The sequence below is a fragment of the Schistocerca piceifrons genome, chromosome 6 (genome assembly GCF_021461385.2).
Source record: "Schistocerca piceifrons isolate TAMUIC-IGC-003096 chromosome 6, iqSchPice1.1, whole genome shotgun sequence".
NCBI classification, from domain to species: Eukaryota; Metazoa; Arthropoda; class Insecta; order Orthoptera; family Acrididae; genus Schistocerca; species Schistocerca piceifrons.
In genome coordinates, this window is record NC_060143.1 from 123,185,626 (window position 1) to 123,202,624 (window position 16,999).

A 16,999-nucleotide genomic window follows, 5' to 3' on the forward strand; every position below is an offset into this window, starting at 1 on the left:
AAATCAATATTCATTAGTGCAGTCACAAAGACAATATAAAAGCTCTGAGCACTATGGGACTTAACATCAATATAAAAGCCCTAGGAGGATTAAAATCTTTTTATGCTATTGGGACTGATGATATGCAACTGTCATGAAGAACTGCGTACACACTATTGCTGATCCAATCCAACTCTGTAACTTTTCTTTCCAAGCAAGTACTATCCCAGAGGCAATGGAAATCTCAAAAGTAATACCATTTTTGAGAAAAAAGATATGAACAATTATCAACCTATTACACTCCCACTATGCTTATCTAAAATGAATGAAAAAATTAAGTACGAAAAGCTAATGAGATTAATTGATAAAAAGAATATGCTGACTATATCTCAACAGAGTTTTAGGCAAAACAAATTTAATACAAACAGCAATTTATTACTGCATTAACACAATACTAAATCTCTTGGATACGAAACAACCCATTACAGGCATATTTTTAACTTGGTCAGAGGCTTTTGATACAGTGGTCACAAAATATTGCTGATAAAAATTGGACAGATGGTATTAGAAGACGAATCAATTGCATCATTCTTAAGCATTCACTTACAGATGGTCTGTATGATGTAAACAGACAATCAATTTAAGTCGGCAACTGAAATTATATCTGAAAGTGAGAGTGTCAAGCAAGTTGTGCCTTGGGGCTTAATGTTGGAACTGTTGCTACTTTCCTGAATGTTACTGACCGAAGCCTGAATCTAGAAGCTCACAAAACGATTATATTTGTGGATGAAAACTTCTCAAAGTGTACGACACTGCAACAGCACAGAAATCAGTGAACTTGGCTACTGGAAAAGGTAACGCCTGCACTGTAAACAACAGAATAACCATAAATGGCAAAAGACAGTTTCATGAACTTTTAACACCAAACAAAAACACAAACCCATCTCAACCATTTGGAAACGTTTACAAGCAACCAATTAAAACTAACAAAGAATTTAAATTCTTTGGGGTACAACTAAAAGATAATCTGAAATGGAATGAATACGTTGATGAAGTAAATGACAAAATATGTACTGATGGCTATGCCTTTGCGTACTACAAGCATGTAATAATGAGAAGCGAAGAAAAGATTGTCAAAAATGAGTACTTTGCATATAATAGAGGGAAACATTCCACGTGGGAAAAATATATCTAAAAAGAAAGATGATGAAACTTACCAAACAAAAGCGCTGGCAGGTCGATAGACACACAAACATACACACAAAATTCTAGCTTTCGCAACCAATGGTTGCCTCGTCCTGACGAGGCAACCATTGGTTGCGAAAGCTAGAATTTTGTGTGTATGTTTGTGTTTGTTTGTGTGTCTATCGACCTGCCAGCGCTTTTGTTTGGTAAGTTTCATCATCTTTCTTTTTATATATATATATATATATATATATATATATATATATACACACACACACACACACACACACACACACACACACACAGTGGAGATGTTATCATTGCTTTGCTTATACATTCTTGTGATCATCAAATTCTTAAAAAGACAATATCAACTGAATGCAGATTAAAGGAAAACAGTGACCTTCACAAACTTTACAATTGAATAAACTCAAATCTGCATGTGTCATATACTAATACACTACTTTGTCCAAAGGGAATGTTCCAGCCTTCAGCTGTTTAATAAGTCCCCCAAAGTATAAACTCTATCGAAGGCAATACATAATTCAGTAAAGCCATGAAGTCTTACATGGCATCACTGTTTTTACTCAATGAGACAGTTCCTAGAGCAGTACATGTCAAATAATGAAACAGAATAGCAACAATATGAATTCGGACAGATTGCTACTCACACATAAATGAGGCAATGAGTGGCAGACAGGCACGTTTAAAAGCAGACTAAGCTATCAAAGTTTTACATCAGACTTAGGGAAACACACACACATTCATAATGCACAACTCCACACACACAGCCACTGTCACTTCAAGACATAGACACCTGATTGCAGTGAATAGTGACAATGGCTTCCACACAGAAGATGCCTGATGTGAGATGGGAGGAGGGATTGCAAGGTAGAGGTGGGGGAATATGCTGTAGTGCTGTCTGGGGAAGGGGGGGCAGGGGAGTTAAGAAAACAAAGGATACGCTGCAGGATGAGTTCCCTCCTGTGCAATTCAGAAATGCTGGTGTTGGTGGGAAGAATCCAGATGGCACAGACTGTGAAGCAACTGTAGTCAAGCACACCATGTCTACAGGATGGTCCAGCTGTCTTTTGGCCACTGTTTGGTGATGACCATTCGTGCGAACAAACAGTTTGTTATGGTCACGCCCATGTAAAATGCCACACAGTATTTGCAGCTATGTTGGTAGACCACATGGCTCCTTTCACAAGTAACTTTGATAAGGAAGGAAATGCCAGCGACAGGATAGGAAAGAATAAAGGAAGATTAGACTTTAACATCCCATCGTCAGTGAAGTCATTAGAGGTGGAGCACTAGCTCTGATTACAAAAGAATGTGGAATGAAATCAGCTGCGCACTTTTGGGAAATCACGGAAAACCTAAATCAGGATGGATTGACACAGATTTGAACTGCTGTCCTTCCAGAAGCAAGTCCAATGTGCTAAACACTGCACTACCTTCTTGGGTGACAAGACTGGAGTAGGCGGTAGTGGGAGGACATATAAGACAGCTCTTGCAAGTAGGCATTTTACAGTGACATGAGCCACAGGACAAGGGATTGGGCGCAGTGATGGAATAGGAATAAACAAGGGCACTGAATAGGGATTGGGGGGGGGGGGGGGGCAGTGGCGAAATACCACTTTGGGGAGGATGGATGGTGGAGAGGATTTCAGGGCTTGAAAAAGAGCAGCAGAAAATCTGACAGAGAATGTGATTCAGGTACTCCAGCCAGGGTGGTATTGATTCACAAGGGGAGGGGGGGGGGGGGGCACTCATTTGTGGCCGATCAGTGGGTAAGTGAGGGATGACAGGTGACTGGCAAAGCAAGGTGCCGGACATCTATTTCTTGACAGGTGCGGAATATGCGCTTTGGAATTCTGAAGCCATAAGAGGACAAAATACGAGCAGTGAAAGATTATCTGTAACTTGCAGAAAGAGTGTCAAGGGACATTTAAGGGAAGCAGTAGTTGGCAAGTTATTGAGTTTGTACATAGAGCATTTCCTAGTAGCAAAACACACCTATTTGTTTTGATATAAAATATCCTTGTTGGATGCTTTTCACACAAAGTCACATGAGGTAATGGACCAGGTAAGTGCAGCCTAACTCAAGATGTTTGAACATTGCTTATGTGACTTGTATACCAGACAACTCTTTCACTAAATCATTTAACATGTAATCAAGACTGCATGTATTTATGAAATTTTGAAAAGTACATGTGTGAATCCAAAAGAAAGTGAAATGTAAACAAACAGCTGTGTGCCTACCATAGAGCAGAGCAAATTTCCATTTTTGATCCTATGATGAATCAAGTAAATATGCATTTGCAACAATAGCATGCAGTACACATTGGGGAAATAAATAAAAATATCACCAGAATATTAGTTCAGGTACCATTAGTATATCATTTTATTTTACTTGTATTTACATGACACACAGCACTCATTCTGTGACCCAAATACAAATAATATATACAAAATTAAACCATTTCTTGTTTACCTATAGTAATACTGATTTTGAAAATAGATACATATATGAATTATAATATTTTGTTCACAATAGAACAATTCCGAGCATTTGCACACATTACAAGGAACTCTTATCTGCAGTAAAAAATTTTGTTACAATTGGTCCCACTATTTCAGGTTGATTATTGTGAACGTCATGATTTCCATCTACAACAATGCAGGTGAAATTTCTTCTTGACCTGAACATTTTCATTTCTCTACTAAATGATTGGCTCAATATTGGCAGTGATTGTGATGCTAACACAATGAGTTGTGGACATCTGATCCGTTGTAAGATATTTACATTTTGCTCAGGACCCCACGGTACCCAAGCAGCAAATTTTAACCGCTGATCAGTTGAGAATCCAACACCATTATTTCTTTTGACAAGTGAGCGCATAATTAGAGTTTTAGCAGCATCGTCAGTTAATTTGCTAATTCTACTCTCTAACATTCTCTGTAATGCTTCTTCAAAACTATATGCAGGGGGTTGCTTCTTGGCAATTCGGTTCTCCATATTCAATAGTCGGGAAGAACTGACAGGAAATCTATCCATAAAGTCTGAATACACAAATGTAGATATTGCATCCAACATTACAAGTTTGATTATATGTTCTGGCCAGAATGCACTAAAATAAGCACCCAACTGTGCACCATAGCTGTGTCCTAGGAAGTAAAACTGTTTCCACTTTAAAAAATCAACAACCCTCCTAACAGACAATATATAATCCATATAATGCAAGACAAATCCAGGTGGAAAATGTGATGAACAACCATGACCAGGTAAATCTATGCAAACCATGTAAAAATGTTTTGGCAAAAAGGGCACAAGGCGATCAAATGTCCCAGCGTTGTCTTGAAGTCCATGCACAGCAAGAAGTGGTATATTGTCTGCGGCTCCCCAAACCTTTGCTGCAATGTAATTTGATATAACTTAATTATTTTTGTGTCTTTACAGCTGAATAACTAATGTCAAGTTAATATCTGATCACCTTGACTCTATATTCTGGTAAACCAATAGATCATAACAACCACCACATTAGTGTTTTGAATTTACAGTTCACATCAATAGGTATATTGTAACTTTCATAAAGATGACCTAAAGTCCAAAAATAATTGCCGTACTTGAGACGAAACTGTTTTTGGCTTGTGTAAATGTAGATCAGTGTCTCCTTTTAATGTGATGGTTCCAAATCTTTCACAGTTTTTCTTAAATAAACGGGTAAAATAAGCAACTGGCAACATTTTAAAATCTTCTCTTTTATCTGAAGAAGTGATGATAAAAAGCTCGCATGTTATTTTATTAAAAATTTGATACAACTGTTTCTCACTTATTACTGGGAATTCTAATGCACTAATTCTACTGTCTATGGACAACATATACACGTTACCAACAGGGCAGACATTTCTTAGTAAAACTGGAAGTAATTCGCTGGACAATTTAGTCTTCCGCAAATTTAAAATATAATCCAGTGCATCAGTCAACGTTGTAAATGTAATTTCTTTGGGTTGATGCTGCACTTTATAAGCAGTTTCAGCAGTTTTTATAAACCGTTGGCTTTGGTCTTTGTTTCGTGTCAAATAGCACACTGGATTCAGCACGACAAGTTTCTCAACAGCTTTAGGAAAATATGCTGCAAAATAAAGACCTAAGAGTCCTCCCATTTCGTGTCCTATAATAGAAAACCTTTCCCATTGAAAGTACTGTTTAATCCTCAGAACAACTGTCAAAAAATCCAGAAAACGATATTGTGTCCCAGGCTCCAAATGTGATGATTTTCCGTGGCCTGGGAGATCTATGCTTACAAAGAAATGTGATTTCAGTGATAATGCGTGCATGAGTCTATCAAATGACGCGCTATTATCCAGTAAGCCATGCAGACATAAAATGGGATGACTGGAAGAATCGCCGCATGTCATCGCTGAAAAAAACAAAGGTCTGATGACATGAAAACGGATTTCTTTTGATGTAAAATTACTGAGGGACGAGCCTACTTATACTAAAGTCTACCTTTTTTCCAGGCGGTGATATCTGTACGTACATATAAGTATCTAAATAATTTACCTGCAATTTTGCCCCAAGGAACAGGTATTTCAATTTCAGTAAAAGTTAGTGGGTTCGGATCATTAGAACTGTCATCTGATGTTACTGCCTTTGACATTATGCAGAAAATTCTTCACCATGTACCTTGAACTTCGCACTATTTCTTACGTACAGACTACATATACTGCGTGTGATAACCGCGTATCAAAACGTGCAATACTATCTCTGCGATAAAGTTTACAGAACATATCACTCTACAGATTGTATTGAAAAGGGATGTTTAAATTCGTCACTAAAGCGACATGTCATATTTTTCATCTCTCATAGCTTTTGAAAACTATTACGATCAAAAAATTGCTGATTATAATGTTTTAGAGTCTTCAAAATGATTTTATGGCCATCGAATTTCATCGTAGTTGTAGTATGTGAAACATTTCAAGAACAAATCTCATCGCTCACCAGCGTTGATTAACATGTGCAACTTTTTGATAATTTTATTACAAATTATGTGTCATAATCAGCTATCAGCCGCTACCGTAAAATTTCATTTGAATGCCTCACATGAGGTGCTTCAGATCCTTCATCTCATTACGAATTTCTAGTGGGCAATGTGTGACACAAACGGCGACCATTTACGTAGGTGCCCAGTAAAACTTTAATTTTAAAGAAATAACTGATAACATTGTTGTAAGAAAATTGATTGTATTGATGTATTACTGCGAAGACTGAAAGGATTGTTTGTGGATTTAAAAATAAAAATCTTCGCCATATAACACAGCGTCTGACAAAGAATAATAATATTACTAACTGAGAAACATTCTATTAACTCACTGCATATATCGTTTGCGGGCAAGTTCTTAAAAACAAAACAAAATAAATGTTTACCAACTTAGGTCTTTGAGCTGCAGCAGTTTTGTCTTACGATGTGCTGTATGAAAGGAATAACTAGAGTTAATAGTAGAAGGAAAAGTATTTATAAGATAATTTAATATTCTACTTAAATCTATAACACATGCGTGCAGCGCGCTTAACATCAATGTTGCAAATTCATAAATTATGTAAACGTTGGTTTGATTAGCAGCGTGTGTTGGGTAGTCTTTGGACTAGAATTTGTGTGTGTTTCGTTTTTCGAAAATTTGACGTGTTAAATGTTGTGAGTTCTTATTGAATACTTAAGTTCCCATGTAATGCAGAAAGAAGAGTAGCTGTAAAATTATTGTCTCGTTCTGTCCAGACCTCTAAATTCGTGTATCATCTAAACCTGGAGTTTCTTTGTCATGGACATGGCGACTCGTGATGGTTAGTAGTTTATTAAAAATATGTATGCTGTTACGTTAAGTGTAGTATAGTTTAGGCTAAAATTGTCCCCATCTTCGTGACTGACTGGGTAATATTGGTGATGGGATAAACAAATATGGTTTGTGTACGAATTCTGCCGATCGGTATTGCCGTACGATAAGCGCTCTGCGATAGTGAACTTCTGTTAATTAGTAAATTTGTACAGGAGTATATTTCGTTGTTTGTTATTAGCCTGTTGTTTGCCACTGTCGTCTTTGCTGTCTCATAGTTATGTGACATGGTGCGTCTAGTTATTGGTAATAGTGCGTACCAAACATATTCCGCTCAGAGAAACACCTTCACGCTGAAAGTAAGCAATATATTATGCCCGTATTTTAGGGCTTTTTTTCGTTAGCTTACTAAAATTGGCAAACGACATTGGAACGCATTTTATACCGATTTCTTAGCGTCAGTATACCGTCGTCGAACGGCATGCTTGATTACCTGGGTGTATTGTAAGGTTTTCTAGATTTCCGCGTAAATGACGACTATTACGCGGGAACTGCGTTCTTGTTGATAGCTTATGTATACGTAGATTTTGTTGCCTTCTTATACAGTTTCTGAATAAAGTACGTAACAGAATGCAAGGTTACACTAATGGGCCTACATGGCAGCAGAAATGAAGTGTCGCAAACCACAACTTAATCTCCCGCAGTTGAACAAAAGAAGGCAATTCATAAATGGCGTATCTGAATCATAGCCCATTAATATGTAACTCTAGCATAACATTGTGAAATAAAAACTGCCTAAAATTTAAATCTATTTTCACTGTGCAGCAGAGATCAATTAGCTATAACCATTTGGTCATTTTTGCTGTTTTCAGTGGTGTGACACCCATGCAAATATAACAGCTATCTAATGTGGAGATACATTCACTCTACTGAGATTGTAAATTATTTTAGTTTCACAAGTATAGCAATTCACAGTAAGGAACTTCATATTTATGAATTTATTTATGCAGTTTCTAATTGTATGCTGCATTATTATGTTTTTCCACTGGTATACTTTTGGGTGTACTATCACGCTCTTCCCACTACTCATTATTTCTTCCCTAAATTTGCACCAGCCATGGTTCTGCTATAAGTTTTTTTTCTCTCTGTGTGCCACATGATAACACAGTTTTTATTTTCAGATATAATTACTTTAGATATATGTGCGTTACATGTTTCAACTGTAGGGAGGGGGTTTGTGGTCATCTTCAGATCAGTATGGTGAGCAGTAAATGTATTGTCTGCACGAATTAAGTGTACACTTGGTGCTGTGACTGATGGGAGCTACTGTAAAGACGTTTCCCATGTACGGTCCTTTGCATTACCTATCAATCTGAGTGTCAACGTAGTTTGCGTGGGCAGTATGCACATGAGAACCATGCATTGTGTGTATTAGTGACATGCATGACCGTAAGCAAAAGTCAAGACTTATTTTGGAAGGAAATAAGCTTCTGGTAGGGATCTGCAGTAATAATGAATATGATTAATAACGTTGTGTAGGCCTCGATCTCTTCAGTTTTTTTTAATCATGTAACGAGCTTAGACTATACGATCATTAGATCATGATGTAGAGCTTACGAACTGTAGTTAATTGTAAGTGTACAGTCAGTCCTATGCGGAAACAAGTTGTCAGCTGGCCAAAGTAAGTAACTTTAAATGAACTTGTGCTATTAGGGTTATTGCAAATTTTTGTGGTAGGCACACCAATAAATTAGTTTAAGATGCCCATTTTCATTGATGCTCTTGTGTAGCATCATATTTTGGAGTAGACCCTAATTCGTGATTAGGGGAACAAGTATTCATTGCACAAATGTGTGTGTAAGCAAAAGCAATGTGCATAGCTACAATACTATGAGAAAGTGTGATCTTCACTGTTCTGGGTTATGGCTAACTTTGACACAGAAAGGGGTGAATTGTGCTGCCCAGATAACAATAGCGTATTTTGTAATTCGTCATGTGACTTATTTATTTGTAATAATGAACCATTTACTTTGCCATTGGTGGGGAGACTTGCATGCCTCAGCGATACAGATAACTGTACTATAGGTGCAACCACAACAGAGGGGGTATATGTTGAGAGGCCAGACAAATGTGTGGTTCCTGAAAAAGGGGCAACAGTCTGAATGATTGATTGAACAGCCTTGTAACATCAACCTAAACAGCATGACTGTGCTGGTACTGCGAACCGCTGAAAGCAAGGGGAAACTGCAGCTGTAATTTTTCTCAAGGGCTTGCAGCTTTACAGTATGGTTAAATGATGATGGCGTCTTCTTAGGTAAAGTAGTCCCCCATTCAGTTCTGCGGACGGGGACTACTCAGTGTGATGTCATTATCAGGAGCAACAAAACTGGCGTTGCACGCACCGGAGTGTAGAATGTCAGATCCCTTAATCGGACAGGTAGGTTGGAAAATTTAAAAAGGGAAATGGATAGGTTGAAGTTAATGGGAATTAGTGAAGTTTGGTGGTAGACGGAACAGGGCTTCTGGTCAGATAAATACAGGATTATAAATATAAAATCAAATGAGGGTAATGCATGAGTAGGTTTAATAATGAATAAAAAAAATAGGAATGTGGATAAGCTACTACAAACAGCATAGTGAATGCCATATTGTAGCCAAGATAGACACGAAGCCCACACTTCCACAATAGTACAAGTTTATGTGTAGATTAGCTACACAGATGATGAAGAAATTGAAGGTAACGTCTGATGAGTTAAAAGAATTCATTCATATAGTGAAACTCCGTCCGAACAGGCCTCGGAAAAGCCCAACGGTATCGACGGGCCACCATATCATACTCAGCCACAGGCGTCACTGAATGTGAATAGGGAGGGGCATGTGGTCAGCATATCGCTCTCCCATCCATATGTCAGTTTACAAGATCAGAGCCGCTACTTCTCAATCAAGTAGCTCCTCAGTTTGCCTCACAAGGGCTGAGTGCACCCCAGTTACCAACAGCGCTCGACAGAGCAGATGGTCACCCATCCAAGTGCTAGCCCAACGCGACAGTGCTTAACTTCGGTGATCTGACAGGAAATGGTGTTACCACTGCAGCAAGGCCGGTGGCATTAATATAGTGAAGGGAGACGAAAATTTTATAGTTATGGGGGACTGGAATTAAGTACGTGAATATGGACTGAGGGTAAGGAATGAAAGAGGAAGCTGCCTGGTAGAATTTTGCACAGAGCATAACTTCGTCATTGCTAACACTTGGTTTAAGAATCATGAAAGAAGGTTGTATACATGGAAGAGGCCTGGAGACACCAAAAGATTTCAGCTTGGTTATATAATGGTAAGACAGAGATTTAGGAACCAGATTTTAAATTGTGAAGCATTTCCAGGTGTAGATGCGGACTGTGACCACAATTTATTGGTTATGAACTGTAGATTAAAGCTAAAGAAACTACAAAAAGATACGAATTTAAGAAGATGGGACCTGGGTAAACTGAAAGAAGCAGAGGTTGTAGAGAGTGTCAGAGGTAACATTAGGGAACAGTTCACAAGAACAGGGGAAAGGAATATGCTGGAAGAAGAATGGGTAACTTTGAGATGTGAAATATTGAAGGCAGCAGAGGATCAAGTAGGTAAAAAGACGAGGACTAGTAGAAGTCCTTGGGTAACAGAAGAGAGATTGAATTTAATTGATGAAAGGAGAAAATACAAAAATGCAGTAAATGAAATAGGCAAAAGGGAATATTGACATCTCAGAAATGAGGTAGCAAGGAAGTGCTAAATTGCTAAGTAGGAATGGCTAAAGGACAAATGTAATAATGAACCATTACAGATGTAAAGACATAGAAGCAAATGTCACTAGGAGTAAGATAAGAGGATCATTCAGTAACTTAAAGAGACAAATTGGTCTGGAGGAAAAAAGTTTATTTTCACAAAACAATACTTTTTCTACTTTTCAACATAATCCCCTTGAACATTTATGCACTTGTTCCAATGTGCTACAAGCTTTTTCATTCCGGTTGCAAAGAACTCTTTATCTTGATGTTTGAACCAATTTCCCAAAAACTTTTTCACGTCTTCGTTGTCCTGGAACCTTTTTCCATGGAATGCCTCCTTCAGTTCACCAGACAAATGGAAATCACTAGGTGCTAAATCAGGACTGTAAGGGGGATGAGGCAGTACTTCCCAGCCCATTTTGTCAGTGGTTGCACGGGTTAGTTGAGCTGTATGAGAATGTGTGTTGTCTTGCTGTAGAATTACACCTCTCCTCTGAGATCCACGACGTCTCTCTCTCATGGCAGGTTTCACCTTGTTTAAAAGCAAATGCGAGTAGTATTGGCTGTTCATTGTTCACTGCTCTTTGAGATAATCACAAAAAAACTGGATCTTGAGCATCCTAAAACACTGCTGATGCTTGGGTTTTGATTTTTTTCTTGACAGGGAGTTGGTGTGCTTCCACTCCATGCTTTCTCTTTTTGATTGTGGCTCATAATAGTGAACCCAAGTTTCATCACAAGTTAAAATTTTGTTGAGGAAGTGCTCACCTTCTCTTTCATAACGAAGTGCTCACCTTCTCCTTCATAATGTTCCGTTAGCTCTGTGCAAACTCTCAACCTTGTTTCCTTGTGTTGCTGTGTCAACCCCTTTGGGACCCATCTTGCACATGTTTTGCGGTACTTCAGCTTGTTACAAATAATGTTATGAACTGTACCAGAACTAACTTGAACCATATCAACTATAATTTCTACAGTCACACAGTGGTCGACACAAATAATGTCATCAGTTGGACTTTCAAATGAGGGAGTTGAAACTGCAACTGGTTGGCCAGAACGGTTCTCATCAGTCACTGGACCGCGACCATTTTTGAACTGCTCTACCCACTTGTAAAAATTTGCACGATTCATACAACCTTCACAATAAACTTTACACATTCTACAGTATATACAGTTCCTCGTTTTCAGCAAGTAAAAAACAAATAACAGAATGTTGTTCAACTAATGTGCATGTCTCATGCAGACTCGCCATCTTGAAATGTATTTTTGAGGTTATAAACAAAACAATGTTGATACGTCAGTTGATCAGGGCTCATCCCAGTGATGCCAACTTAAAGCAATAAAAGTACCAAACTTTCCCTGCTAACAGTTTTTTCCCCAGACCAATTTGTCTCTTTAATTATTGAATGACCCTTGTACATGTTGCCTATAGGGAAATTAAAAGACCTTTGGGGAAAAGAGAACCACCTGTATGAAAATCGAGAGCACAGTTGTAAATCCAGTCCTAAGCAAAGAAGGGAAATCAGGAAGGCGGAGGAGTATATGGAGGGTCTATGCAAGACTGATATACTTGAGGGCAACATTATGGAAATGTAAGAGGACGTCAACGAAGATGAGATGGGAGATATGATCCTACGCGAGAATTTGACAGAGCATGGAAACACCTAAGTTGAAAAAAGGCCTTGGGAATTGACAATATTCCGTTAGAACTACTGGTAGGCTTGGGAGAGCCAGCCGTGACAAAACTGTTCCACTGGTGAGCAAGATGTATGAGACAGGTGAAATACCCTCAGACTTATAAAAGAATATAATAATTTAAATTTCAAAGAAAGCAGGTGCTGTGAAAATTACCGAACTATCAGTTTAATAAGTCTCGGCAGCAAAATACTAACACGAATCCCTTAAAGAAGAATGGAAAAACTGATAGAGGCTGACCTTGGGGAAGATCAGTTTGGATTCTGGAGAAATGTAGGAACATGCAAGGCAATAATGGCCCTACCGCTTATCTTAGAAGATAGGTTAAGAAAAGGTAAACATATATTTATAGCATTTGTAGACAGCTTTTGACATTGTTTACTGGAATGCTCACTCTCAAATTCTAAAGGTGGCAGGGGTAAAATACAGGGAGCAAAAGGCTATTTTCAATTTGTACAGAAACCAGATGGGAGTCATGTGTTGAGGGGCATGAAAGGGAAGTGGTGGTTGAGAAGGGTGTGAGACAGGGTTGTAGCCTATCTCTGATGTTATTTAATATTGAACAAGCAGTAAATGATACAGAAGAAAAATTTGGAGTAGGAATTAAAATCCAGGGAGAAGAAATAAAAACATTGTGATCTACCTATGACATTGTAATTTTGTCAGAGAGTAAAGGACACGGAAGGGCAGTTGAATGGAATGGATAGTGCCTTGAAAGGAGGATATAAGATGAACATCAACAAAAGCAAAATGAGGATAATGGAATGTAGTCGAATTAAGTCGGGTGATGCTGCGGGAATTATATTAGGAAATGAGACACTTACAGTAGTAGATGAGTTTTGCTCTTTGGACAGCAAAATAACTGATGATGGTTGAAGTAGAGAGGATATAAAACGTAGACTGGCAGGGACAAGGAAAGCGTTTCTGGAGAAGAGGAATTTGTTAACATCAAGCATAGATTTAAATGTCAAGGAATCTGCCCTTAAAGTTTTTGTATGGAGTGTAGCCGTGTATAGAAGTGAAACATGTGCGATCAACAGTTTAAACATGAAAAGAATAGAAGCTTTTGAAATGCGGTGTTATGGAAGAATACTAAAGATTAGATGGGTAGATCGTGTAACCGATGAGACAGTGCTGAATAGAATTGGGGAGAAGAGGAATTTGTGGCACAACTTGACAAGAAGAAGGGACCGGTTGGTAGGACATATGTCCTGAGGCATCAAGGGATCACCATTTTATTATGAGGGAAGCATGGAGGGTAAAAATCGTAGAGGGAGACCTAGAGATGAATATTCTAAGCAGATTCAAAAGGATGTAGGTTGCAGTATTTATTCGGAGATGATGAGGCTTTCGCATGATAGAGTAGCATGGAGGGGTGCATCAAACCAGTCTTTGGACTGGAGATCACAGTGACCATAATAATAATTTTACAACGGAGTAAAAACTACAGTTTAGTGAATATTCTGTAAGATACAGTTTAAACTTATATATCTCCTTTGTTTTTTATCTCTTTGGCAGTTAATTATATATTTTGACTCCAAGGTAAAATATAGTGATTTGAGTCTTTGTTCTAGTCATTCTATCCAGGTAGAAGCAATCGCTGAATCTGATTTAATCATCATATATGGAGCTGTTTGCTGCATAATGCTCTTTGTTTATTGTATAAAAACTGCAGTTTGGAATATGTATTCGGTTGGAACTGCCAGAATGTGCCATTTTTTACATAGCTCAATGCAGTGGGCCCCTTAGTGACACTTGGTCATTATTCCTGTAACTCATTTTTTGCAGGGTGAACACATTTTCCATATTCCGAGCATTTGCACCCTGGAATATTATGCCATAACTGATGACAGAATTTGTGTGTGCATAGTATGTTGCTTTTAGGCATAAACTGTTACACACTGTGGTTTTATTAATAAGGACTAGTATGCTGTGCCAATTCTTTTCCAAATACCCTGATATGTTGAAACTTCCTGGCAGATTAAAACTGTGTGCCGGACCGAGACTCGAACTCGGGACCTTTGCCTTTCGCGGGCAAGTGCTCTACCATCTGAGCTACCCAAGCACGACTCACGCCCCGTCCTCACAGCTTTACTTCTGCCAGTACCTCGTCTCCTACCTTCCAAACTTTACAGAAGGTTCACATAATATGTGATAACCACTTCCTCTGTTTTTCTTCAAATCAGGAGAGAACATGAATGTGTTCTTCCACATTGCTTTTCTTTGTTGTTAGCCTGTAGCAATTTTTTAAATGTGTATCTTCTGCGGTCTAAAAACCTACATGGTGAACTGAAATGATTAACTTTCTTTTCAGTTGTAGAATTTTACCAATCAGTTTTAATTTTTCAAAAGATGTAGACAAGACTACTGATCGGAATCCTATCACATTTATTTTGTATAAATAGAGCATTCTTGAACTACACCTAAGTAAAAACGCATCTGTGACTCATACGAGCATGTGTGTCATTTGTCAAATGTATTACAAAAAACTAAAACATTATTAGTTCATACAACAGCCATCCTGGAATAGCACTAAATGCAAAGCACCCTTTGGTTTGAAACTTTCTGGCAGATTAAAACTGTGTTCCGGACTGAGAGTCGAACTTGGAACCTTTACCTTTCACAGGCAAATGGTCTACGAACTTAACTACATGTGCACGAATCATGACCCGTCCTCATAGCTTCTCTTCTGCCAGTACCTCATCTCCTACCTTCTAAACTTCACAGAAACTCTCCTGCGAAACTTGCAGAACTAGCACTCCCTGAAGAAAGGATATTGTGAAGACATGGCTGAGTCAGCCTGACAGTTGTTTCCAGGATGAAATTTTCACTCTGGAGCGGAGTGTGGGCTGGTATGAAACATGCTGGCAGATTAAAACTGTGTGCTGGAGTGAGACGCGAACTCCATGACTCAGTGTTTCTGCTATTCAGTGAGACACATCTGTTAACCTAAATTATTTATGTAATATGAAGTTCAACATAATGCTATAATGTGATTCAGTATATTTTTGAGCATTGGCTCCTTTCTTCAACCAAATCAGCTATGTAAGGAAATAGAAAATGGGTTGTGCTCAGACACTGTGATTGCTAAATATTGATTTATGAAACACAGTTTTGCTTAACTATGTGTTTCCTAAGTCACTTGCATGATTTATTGTATTGAAATGAAACGAGTTCAGCTAAAAGTTATTAATGTAATTTGTATTTAAACATGGCTGAAAGTTGATCATTGACAGATTGTTCACAAAACTGAAAATATTAGTTTTGATAACAGAGGTAACTGTGTAATTCAGGAAGTTCCAAAATAAAAATTTCAGCCTGTTACCATTCTTCTTCTGTTGACATTTTGCTTGTCATAATTTTATCCCTGTTGGGTATATAACTGGGTTTTAATGCAATTATAGAGATAAAATACTCAGCTCACCAAGTGGTGGCAGGAGGGCACACACATAAAAGGTATTACAGTATGCTATCCTCCAGAGCCAGTGGCTCCTTCTTCTGGCAGAAGGGTGAGGAAGAGGGATGAAGGAAAAGGACTGACGAGATTTAGGAAAAGGGGTAAATATCGGTAAAGTTGTCCAGAACCCCAGATTAGGAGAGAATTACTGGAGGGACTGATCGTTGGGGACTGCACCGGACGAGATTAGAGTTTAAAGCTGAAAGATAGGATAATATGCAAGACAGAGATTATCACTAAAACATCACACATGAGATGATAAGAGCAAAATGCTAAGTGCATTGTATGTGGTGGAGGTGGGAGGGAGATAGTGAAAAATAGACAAGTTAGAAAATGAAAGAAATAGAAAACTAAAATGGTGTGGAGAATGGAGTAGTTACTATGAAGAAATACTGAGATCAAAGATTTTATCACAAATTAAAGCCAGGTGGTTGGCATGTTGTAGCACCAGTTCCTACCTGCAGAGCTCTGAGAAACTGGTGTCTGGGGGAAGAATTCACGTGGCACGTGCGGTGATACAGGCACCGAGGTCACAACTGTCATGTTGTAGAGCTTGCTCTGCAACAGGATATTGTGCATTGCAAGTATACAGCCTCGGCCAGGCCCATTCATCCTAACTGATAACTTGGTGGTAGTCATGCCGATGTAAAAGTCTGAGAAGTGTTTATATAACAGTTGCTATATGACATGTCATTTCACAGGTGGCTCTCCCCTTGATAGTATACGTTTTTCAAGTTACAGGACTGGTATAGGTGGCGATAGGAGGGTGCACTTGGCAAGTCTTGCTGTGGGCACAGTCACAGGGGCAGGAGCCATAGGGCAGGGAGATGGGTGCGGGAGGAGCACAGGATCTGGCAAGGATATTGAGAGGGCGACAAAAGAGTATTCTAGGTGTTGTGGGCAGAATCTCGGACAGATTGGGCCTCATTGCAGGGCATTGTTTTAGGAATTCATGGCCTTGTCGAAGTAGTCAGTTAATACATTGAAGACCAGGATAATACTGAGTGGCAAGTGGTGTAATCCTAAGTTGGAGGGATCGGCAGTATCGTGATTGGATCCAATGGCTCAATGACATCTGCTT

General features: G+C 38.6%; 2 protein-coding genes across 7 annotated transcripts in view; one reads left to right on the forward strand and one right to left on the reverse strand.

Moving 5' to 3' along the window:
- Positions 1 to 3,547: 3,547 nt before the first annotated feature.
- LOC124803031 (serine hydrolase-like protein) lies at positions 3,548 to 6,006 on the reverse strand. 4 transcript variants are annotated; one of them, XR_007017182.1, is made up of 3 exons: positions 5,735 to 6,006; positions 4,662 to 5,591; positions 4,444 to 4,581 (listed from the first exon to the last, which is right to left on the reverse strand). XR_007017182.1 is itself a non-coding variant. In XM_047264144.1 (2 exons), the coding sequence occupies exons 1-2, from the start codon at positions 5,829 to 5,831 to the stop codon at positions 3,749 to 3,751; spliced, it is 930 nt and encodes a 309-aa protein (XP_047120100.1). In that variant the 5' UTR covers positions 5,832 to 5,957; the 3' UTR covers positions 3,548 to 3,748. The 4 variants fall into 4 exon arrangements, 3 of the variants coding, with proteins under 3 accessions (XP_047120100.1, XP_047120099.1, XP_047120101.1); XM_047264144.1 differs by lacking the exon at positions 4,662 to 5,591 and having other exon boundaries at positions 3,548 to 4,581; positions 5,735 to 5,957; XM_047264143.1 differs by having other exon boundaries at positions 4,439 to 5,591; positions 5,735 to 6,005.
- A 736-nt stretch (positions 6,007 to 6,742) lies between these two features.
- The window catches only part of LOC124802465 (polycomb protein Sfmbt), a 297,351-nt gene continuing 287,094 nt past the window's right edge, over positions 6,743 to 16,999 (forward strand). The window contains exons 1-2 of one of the 3 annotated variants that reach the window (XM_047263253.1): positions 6,785 to 6,866; positions 6,948 to 7,012. In XM_047263253.1, the coding sequence (XP_047119209.1) occupies positions 6,991 to 7,012 (22 nt within the window). In that variant the 5' untranslated portion in view covers positions 6,785 to 6,866; positions 6,948 to 6,990. Of the gene's footprint in view, positions 7,013 to 16,999 lie in introns of all 3 variants that reach the window. The other 2 variants (XM_047263252.1, XM_047263255.1) reach the window with 2 other exon arrangements.

Excerpts from the sequence above, each read along its gene's own strand:
- LOC124803031 (XM_047264143.1), bottom strand. The coding sequence starts at position 5,831 with ATGTCAAAGGCAGTAACATCAGATGACAGTTCTAATGATCCGAACCCA. Across the intron at positions 5,592-5,734 it reads TCCTTGGGGCAAAATTGCAG|CGATGACATGCGGCGATTCT; the intron begins GTAAATTATTTA and ends TGTTTTTTTCAG.